Source organism: Neoarius graeffei, chromosome 9, assembly GCF_027579695.1.
Source record: "Neoarius graeffei isolate fNeoGra1 chromosome 9, fNeoGra1.pri, whole genome shotgun sequence".
NCBI lineage: Eukaryota > Metazoa > Chordata > Actinopteri > Siluriformes > Ariidae > Neoarius > Neoarius graeffei.
In genome coordinates, this window is record NC_083577.1 from 46,416,745 (window position 1) to 46,426,175 (window position 9,431).

A 9,431-nucleotide genomic window follows, 5' to 3' on the forward strand; every position below is an offset into this window, starting at 1 on the left:
GCTCGTCCCTAAAACTAATAAGAGCAAAAGTATTAGCCTCACCTTCCTGTCCTCACACTTGTTTTGTCACTTCAATTTTCATATCCTCCTTCACACTTCTGTTTTCAGTATCTTTCTAGACTTTGATTCTTTTGTGCCTTATTTGTCACAATAGTTAATCTGTTTAGTGTTTCCATTTCTCTGTCCTCTCCTCCCATGCCATGCTGTCTTACGAGTGGGGAAAGGTATTACTTTCATGCTTTGTATTTAGAATTTAGGTCATGTTAGGCTCTGTACATTCTATATTTGTGTGAGAGAGAAGCTGCTGTTAGAACCTATTTTCTTTTTGCGTGCAAATTTGAGAAAAAGACAGCTTGTTTGCAGAATTTAAGGCTTATTCTGGATTATTTCACCTGGTGAGGTTCTGTACTAATGATTTTTGGTCATTTAACCGTAAACACTATAGACTGCATGTACACAAGTCTTATGATGATGGCATACAACCACTATGAGGGGGGCATTATAAGGTCAGTTTGAGCAGGGCGACTGTTTGTTTGACAAAATAAAAAATAAAAAAAATTTTTTTAATCTAATTCACTCAAGAATGAATGCTTTTTTTTTTTTTGCGCTTTTGTGATCCACTGCGGATTCATAGGGAGCTACAATCATGAATGCAATAGTCAATAAACTATAGAACCTCTCCAGATAAGATTAGTCCAGCTTGATAAAAGGTTTTAAACTTGCAACTCACCCTCACTTGTTTTTTTTATCTCAGTTAGAAGATGATATTGTGGCAAAGCCAAACTACTTTGCAACTATGAAGAACTTTGCCCTGCAGCTGGCCTCTGAAGACTGGATGATCCTGGAGTTCTCTCAGTTAGGTTTCATTGGTATGCTTAATATTAACGTGCCTTAACATTCACAAGCAACGAGATTTTGAACATCTGTTTTATTAGCAAAGCTTTTAATTGATTGGTAAATGCACACACTTTCTCTTAGGTAAGATGTTCCAGGCTCCTGATCTGAATCTCATAGTGGAGTTCATATTTATGTTTTACAAGGAGAAGCCTATCGACTGGCTGTTGGACCACATTCTCTGGGTGAAAGTGTGCAACCCAGAGAAAGATGCCGTAAGTCTGCCCTGTGGTGTGGGTTCTCCCCTCCAAATCATCTTTCATGTATAATGGAGTGCTGAGCATTATTAGGGGCTATCCAGCATAGGTTTTTCACACCTTGGAGGATAGGCAAATGAGTGTCCTTTACCTTCCCAATCTCGGACTCTCAATCCCTAGCCTGATGTTCATTCTGTAAATCACCCACCTCACTCTCTTTTTACACTATACATGTTCCTGCATGATTTGTAACTTGAGTGTGTTTATTGGGCTTCCGAGCAATGCAACAAAAAAGTGGTGGCCTTGTTATCTGGAGAGTGCGGGCTTGAATACAAATGGTACCATAGCTATTCATGACTGGGAGTCCAAGTGAGTAAAACTGGCCTTAATCTCTGGACTGGAGGGGTGGCATTACTGTCCCCCATCAAAGTAAATTTTAATGTTTTGGCTGATTTTTTTTTTTTTTTTAAATAGTATAGCAACAGTTGTGTGAGAGTAAAAACTTTTATCAAGTTGCATGTACGCAACCATGTACCAGTGTTTCCAACATTTAAGTAATACTGTGGTGCTGGGCCCAGGTATATTGAGAACTGTCCAAGTATATTTTGTCCTACTGAAAAGACACCTTTATTAATCCATTCCAAAAAATTAACATGACCTGGCTTAGTGACTTTTATAGTTGAGCACATGATGATATCCAGTTAAGTAAAGCCCCTTTCACATATGAAATCTCTTAATGTATGAGATGAAAAACAACATGGAAATAGATAACATATATATTTTCATTCCTACTCGGTCTTCCATAATGGAAAAGTTGTGTATATTGGACCCCCCCGGACTATATTTTAATGCTATGGCGCACCAACCATGCGAGACCGGGCATGATGTACAGTTCACAAGGCAGCCAGTCCATTGTTGTGAAAAACCCAAGACAGAAGCTGAGAGTTTCGCTAGTTAGCAACATGGCACAAATCAAGCTACATCACAGTAGTTTTCTCCCAAACTACAAGTATATTTAAGAATTTTGAGAAGAACGGTTATTAATTTATTTGGGCTTGATACTGTTGGAATATGATGATACATTTTTAAATACCTTGAGGCTGAATAGCAACTGAATAAGTATTTTCAGGAAGAAGAAAGTCTTTACTTGTCACATTCTTTCTCTGCATTTAACCCATCTGAAGCAGTGAAAAGACACATACCTGGTGCAGTGCAGCACCGAAGGAGCAGTTGGGGGTTAGGTGTCTTGCTCAAGTACCATTCAGAGGGGAGGGGAAAGTGCTGTTCATTCCACTCGCACATTTTTTAATTTTTTTTTAAAAATTTATTTATTTAAAAAAAAGAAATTCCCCCTCTGGTCCAGGGACTCAGGCTGCTTGTCTAACCTTGCAGCCAGGGCTGCCCCTAATGTTGCCTTATTGTCTCCTCTTCTTTTGTAGAAACACTGTGAGAGACAGAAGTCCAGTCTACGAATTCGATTCAGACCATCTTTATTCCAGCATGTGGGCCTTCACTCTTCGCTTGCAGGGAAAATCCAGAAACTCACGGTAATGCGTTTACACAGAGAATAGTATGAATTAAAAAGTCAGAATGCAATAGTAGACTTTTTTCATCTTGTGTACAATCATTTTAATATGGTGTAATTAGATGCTAAGTCTTTAAATTGTTTATTGTAGCCATGCGCTGATTCTTTTTCCTGTTGACAGAGTATCAAGGGCAAAATCTCAGGTATCTGATGATAAGTCTGTAATCTTTAGAAATGTGTGTAGGATTCCTACGTTCCCTTTTTACAAGGGTTAGCCATAAAATGGTGGCACAACTGCCCCTCCATTGTGCTGCAAAGATGATGTCTCTCGGTTGCTCTGTTTCAGGATAAGGACTTCTTGAAGCCACTGCTGCATAAGATTCATGTTAATCCACCAGCAGAAGTGTCCACCTCTCTCAAAGTGTATCAGGGCCACACGCTGGAGAAGACCTACATGGGAGAGGATTTCTTCTGGGCAATTACCCCCATGGCAGGAGATTATGTGCTCTTTAAGTTTGACCGTCCAGTCAGCATAGAACGGTAATCAGTGTCTCACTCTTGCAGTGTTCTCCTTTTCTTTGTCTAGCTATAAAGTAAGATCTTTGCTTCTGCATTCATTTTTTTCTGTTCAGAGACTAGCACAGCATGCACTCATGCAGGCTCTGCATTATGCTTTGAGAAAGCTAATAAAGAAAACTAGTGCACACATGCACTGGCCTCACTGGAAAACAGACTCTGATGATGATTTTCTAAAATGAGAACCTGCCTCCCACAGCCTCAAAATAGTGATAAGGGGAGAGTGCGTGTGAAAAGATCTGAGTCAGGTCATGTTTAGAGGAAGTAAAGGGTGAAAAAGAGGTACTTTTGGTAATCTATGGGGGGGGGAGAACATGATCTGAACTATTGTAAAGGGTACTGGGCACGAGAGAGGAAGACGAACACAGATGCTGTCTCAAATGAAAGGAATTGTGGTTTTTGTGTGTGCCGCCCCCCCCCCGTCTGAGTGAGGCTCTCCTTACTGTGATGAGCTTAATTTCTATGTGATTTTTGAGCAATAACAAGGTCCTATGTATACTTTTGAGGTGTGACTGTCTGATTAGCAGCTTAAGTAATGACCTATTTAAGTAGTTCCACTATGTTTAGTGGCTGTATATCTATATGTGCATGCGTGTACATGTATCCATAGGTTTGTGTCTGTATATGAATATTCATAATCCGTTAATATTTGCTTGACAGGTTCCTGTTCCGCAGTGGAAATCAGGAGCATCCCGGGGATAAAATTGCAAACACTTCAGTTGAGATTCTGCCGTTCTCGGTGAGAAAGTTGTTAATTGGGGGGGTCTTCAGCTATATTCAGCAATAACATTGTCATGATGTTCTCACACTCCTGACTTGACAGCAGTTTAAGCTCTGTCAGTAGTTCTAAATTTCCATGTGAACTGTAGTTTTGTCTGTACTCTAGGCTACCACTGTGTACTAATTTTAGCCAGCAGCAAGTTGTGCTGCTCTATTAATGAGGCTGGCACCCACTGGCCTGCTGGGAAATAGGGCTTGGTGAGCCTTTGATGTTAAAGGTTTTGCATTGCTTTGAACTTCCTGTATGTATAAAAGAGTTGTGTTTATATGAAGCAGCTCATAAGCAGGTTGATATTCATTGTGTAACAGTCCACAATACCCATGTTAGGTTTTAATCTTCATTTATTGATATTCTTATGGATCGTAAGTGTTTGAGTCTTCTTTCAGGACACAGAGCTGAAGACCAAAGAAAAGTACCAACACACAGATGACCATTTTTACAGAATCGGCAAGTTCCTGTTTAAAGTGTGTGTGCGTGTGAGAATATTTTGAGGCTTGTGTTTCTTAATGCTCACATTTCATCCTTTTGAATCTCTATAGCGGAGTTTGTGAATGGAGTGGCTGAGGGCAAAGTGGAGGCTGCCCTTAACCCAGTGGCTGCTGTGCGTCTCACTGTCCTGAAGGACTCTGCGGTGTGGGCTATAATCAGTGAGGTTAGCCACATTGACCACTCAACTCTTGGTACCTGTTGTCACTCTAGCATTGCATAAATACACTAGTTTATCATGCTAGCACAGATTAACTTCTCTTTTGCATGTTAACTCTCACATCTCCACTCTTTGGATCATTTAATTTTGCTTAAAAAAATGACATGTTCCGGATAGCTGTATATTGTATTTGTTTTCTCCCCTCAGATCCACTTGAAGAGACTTGCTGGGTAGTTGTGTGTAGGCCTCTACTATTCGTACTCCTATGAGGCCAAGCTGTGCTGTAAAGGCCCTAGCAGGGATTTTAAAATGGTGACATCAAAGCGCATGGACGCTACCAATCAGTGTGTCACTTTAAGGATTGCTGGCTTACTCTCTCTTCATCCCTTTGTTTATGTTCATATTTCTCCTGGTATTTTTTTTTCTTCAGGCATTTTTACTTTAGACTCTTCTTGCTCTTTCTATGAAGGATCTTTTTTTTTCCACCCCCCCCCCCCCCCCCCCAAAAAAGCAACATTTCCTTTGTGTTTTCTGCTCGTCAATGTGAATACTACTGTATAAAAAGCCGCTTTTTGAAAGAACTAAACCAGACACTGAAGACTGAACCTTGAAATTGCATTTAGTGCTATATCTAAAATGGTTGGCGTTTGTAGGGGTATTGGCTGATGCTTGAAAGGAGGTGATTCTTCCCACTGAAGAATATTTACCAATACTGACTCATGGACACTCCATTCAAGATCAGTGAAGGAGTAGGACAAAACAAGGCAAACATTTTGGTGTATTTTGTTTTACTTAATTTTTAAAATGCTGGTGTATATTTTACACAAGTTCTCAGAAAAAAATGTTTTGTTTTATTTAAGTTAATGCAAACTTCTTGAGTTCAACAAACTACATGGATAAGGCACCCTGTTGAAACATTACATTTATGTACAAGAAAGTTTGTTGCAATGACTACTTTGCCAAAATGCTTTTGAAATAAATTTAAGAACAGAAACCATAGTGCAGTATACCAGGACAGTCTGCCTACCCTTTTCTCCCTACAGTGTCCTGTTATAAACCAATCAACAATTGCCTTTAATAGGAAGGGAAGCACTACTTTTAATCTATAAAAGTAATTTAACTTATTTAAAATAAATGTTTAATTTGTATAAGAGGGTTTTTTTAATGCTGTGAAAAGTTTGATGCAGAAGAGGTAAATAGTTTGGTAAATATTTGAAGGGACTGAAAGTGAGGAATTGGCCATGTCTGTTTTTTTTTTTTTTTCTCTATATCGTTGCAATGGATGCAGGTCCCCCACATTTGTGCCTTATTGTCCAGAAAGGGACTGCCTCTGTGTCAGAACCCTTGTTTTATACAGGAGTAACTCGGGCAAGAAGTTCTCAGTTCAGTCCTTGAAAATCCTTCCCCCCCCCCCCCCCCCCCCCGCATACCTAGCCCATGTAAACGATGGCCATTTATCTGCCACAGATTTGCAGAGAACTATATAGAACAAAGTTTTTAGATTTACTGAGGATTCAAAAGGACTAGAATGGGAAGTTCTCCATCTTGGTTTTGTTGCCCACTGTTCTGTGCTTAGCACACAGTACTGTACATAGTCCATATGCTACAGTAACTATCAAATACATGATATTTTGATACCTTTTTTTTCCCCATTTTGGTTCACTGCCATCTTGTCTGTTTTGAGTAGGGGAAAGCAAAAACCATAGAATTGTGAATTTTTTGTATCTTTTTGTAATTCTTGTGAAGACTTTTCGTTAATCCACTGCTGTGTATGAACACTGAGTAATGTAGTGAGAGTAGTAGCACAGTACTTATGGGAATTTCTCTGGACAATGGTTCAGTCTGGTGAATTCTATGGTTTTTGGCTTTTTGCTGAAAAAAATGGCAGGGTGCCTGCTGTACATATTTCCCCAAGTTCTCTCGTCTCATCTGATTTGTATAGATCTTTTTATAATTGTTGTAGGAATATGATTTGAGCTAGAGGAATCCTTTTAGTCATTTACAGTCATTTACTGTTATGCACCAATGAAAACATGTAACCAGTAAATGTCATGCATATCACATTCACTTACATATCATCTGCTTGGGGTGAATTGAACAAGTGAAATCCGCTGGAAAAGTATCTATGTATATATTTGTTTACATGTTTTTAAACATTTGCTCCTGCTTGGCTCTGGAAACAAATTCCTAAATGAGCATGTGTAACAAAATAAACACGTGTACTCAGAAACTGTTCTATGTCTGGAACACTGTCCAGACACGAGAGTATTCTTTGAGAACAAACTTGACTAGTGAAGGTACCATAGCATGAATGATATCTGGCCAGCCAGTTTAGCATTCCTGCTGTTTTATCTTACTTGATGCCAGAATCCTTGTACATACTGTAGTTGCATTTGTATAGAATTAAGATTGAATTCTCAGGAGGCTGAATATTACCCTCTCAACCCTCTGCCACGATGTCTTTAACCTCCCCATATTGGGATGGGAAAAAAGATTCCCCTTGTCTGGTGCATCCCAGCTTTTCATGTGCCTTCATATGTGCATTGTTTCAAGCTGAATTCAAGTTAAATGATTACAGAAATAAATTAAACTTGACACAATTCATAGATTTTTTTTAAACTTCTCTGGGTCAGAGAAGTTACTTATCTTTTTATTTATCCTGTTTTATTAATTCTATAAGCCTAGTTATTCTGCTTAATTTATTTGTCTATATCCATGTATTTTCTTCATCTGTTATCCTGATTTTTGTGGATTTGTTGGATTGTACCTGTTTTAAATACTTTAAAAAAAAAAAGTTAGGCTACGATGCATGGCTGAATGTAACATGAAGAGAAAATTAGCTCTTATGTCGGTGTTGCAAACTTTGCAGTGTGCCCTCTCTCCGTCATTCGATGAAACTATCCATAACTTTAAATCTGGGTCGTTTTCCCACTCCTTTCTGTACTTTTTTTTTTTGTATTTTGCCCACTTTGGCATCTTGACTAGCCGTCGTTCACTAACTGCACTCTGTGTGATGCCCGCGATCTCTGATTGGGTCACAGAAGTGTTTAATTTGGATTGGATGTAGACTAGTGGACGTACACTCTAAAAAATAATAATAATAATGGGGCCAGTACCTGTTCTTCAGGGCGATGCCATAGAAGAACCTTTTTCAGGGCTTCAAAGAACCGTTCATGCAACAGTTCTTTAAAGAACCATTTAAACCATTTGTTTGAGCAGTGAAGACAGATTTGTGTAAACATAGCCTATGTGCATTGACCAGCAAATGGTAAGAGAATGCCAGGCTCTGAAGAACCATTTCCAATGTGAAGAACCTTTCACATAATGTAATGGTTCATCACAGAGTTTTGACTCTCCATGGAACCATCCAGAGATTTGAAGAACCACTGAAGCACTCTTTTTTTTTTTTTTTTTTTTTTTTTTTTAAGAGTGTAGATAGTACATAGAATGTGCTGCGTCAAAGTCCTTCTAAGGCTATAGAAGTGTCTCTGGCTGCATTCTCACACAGAACGTTGGTGCGAGATATTTTTATAAACATCTGATAAAAACCCGCCGAACTAACGTCAAACCCGCCCAATTTTTGTCAACCAGCCCAAGCCATTTTTGCCCGCAAAGTAGAATTCAAAACCGCCCAATCTGGCAACACTGCAATTCGTTTGCACTGAAAACCAACTGTGGTGAAATTGGGCCCTCTTGTGGTCAGAAGTTAAATGTGTGCAATAGGCCTCGGTTTTATGTTTGTTCCCCATTTGTTTTCAAAATAAAAGTAACTCCACATTGATCATCCCTGGAACTGCAGTTCCTTGTGGGCATGGCTATACTACAGCACTTTGTCAACGATTCAGTTATTAATTAAGAAGAATGAGACATGTATTTTATCTGTTTAGGTTACATTTATAATAGTGTCTTTTAGCAACTGTACACAGTCGTTCCCTCACGGTTACTTGCAGATGAGACAAAAATGCAGCTTGTTTTACCAAGAAACAGGAAAACAGTGTTCTCATCCTTGGACTTCCAGTGAAATTTCTGCCACAGGAATCAGGATGGCAATGCCCACATCCACAGGGCACAAAGAACAAAAATATTGCATTAACTGTAGGAATTACAGCATATATACAGCTGTTTTCATTGCCTGTTTCCTCATTATGTAACAAATTAAGGAGATGAAGGTCTGGAGTTGATTCTGTGTGTTGAAGTTGCATTTGGCAGCCGTTTATGGGAACTCTCTCAGCGTTTATGCAAGTGAAGGTCATCAGTGGCCTGGGAAAAACAACAGAAACCTACAATATAGACCTATCAAGGAGATGGCAGATACTTTACGAGTGGCCAAAACAACAATTTAGTACATTCTTAAGAGAATGCTCTGAATATCCTTCAGTCACATCTCGATGGCTTCATTTCAAATCCACTGTGAAGAAGAAACAACCTTTGTCACATGCACGCTTCAAGCACAGTGAGGTTTGTCCTCTGCGTTTAACCCATCTGAAGCAGTGAAGTGGGCAGCTACACTACAGCACCCAGGGAGCAGTTAGGGGTTCGGTACCTTGCTCAAGGCCACCTCAGTGGCACTTCCCTTCACTGGCTTCCAGTAAGCTACAGAATTGACTTTAAAGCATTGCTGCTGGTGTACAAATCTCTAAATGGTACAATTACCTCTCTGATATGTTGCAGCGGCCTAACCCAATCAGATCTACCAGATCGCAGCAGCAAAATTTACTGGTAAAACCTGTTAGTGTGGTGAAGCAGCTTTTAGCTACTATGCAGTACAGCTATGGAACCAACTCCCAGAGGACATCAAAAATGCTCCTGCTG

At 39.4% G+C, this 9,431-nt stretch overlaps 1 protein-coding gene across 2 annotated transcripts in view; it reads left to right on the plus strand.

Moving 5' to 3' along the window:
• Positions 1-8,444, plus strand: part of mgat4a (alpha-1,3-mannosyl-glycoprotein 4-beta-N-acetylglucosaminyltransferase A) — a 38,325-nt gene extending 29,881 nt beyond the window's left edge. For both annotated transcript variants that reach the window (XM_060929640.1, XM_060929641.1), the window contains exons 9-16: positions 755-869; positions 979-1,109; positions 2,531-2,638; positions 2,963-3,156; positions 3,853-3,931; positions 4,360-4,420; positions 4,513-4,625; positions 4,827-8,444. In XM_060929640.1, the coding sequence (XP_060785623.1) occupies positions 755-869; positions 979-1,109; positions 2,531-2,638; positions 2,963-3,156; positions 3,853-3,931; positions 4,360-4,420; positions 4,513-4,625; positions 4,827-4,853 (828 nt within the window). In that variant the 3' untranslated portion in view covers positions 4,854-8,444. The remainder of the gene's footprint in view (positions 1-754; positions 870-978; positions 1,110-2,530; positions 2,639-2,962; positions 3,157-3,852; positions 3,932-4,359; positions 4,421-4,512; positions 4,626-4,826) is intronic.
• The last annotated feature ends 987 nt before the right edge of the window (positions 8,445-9,431 follow it).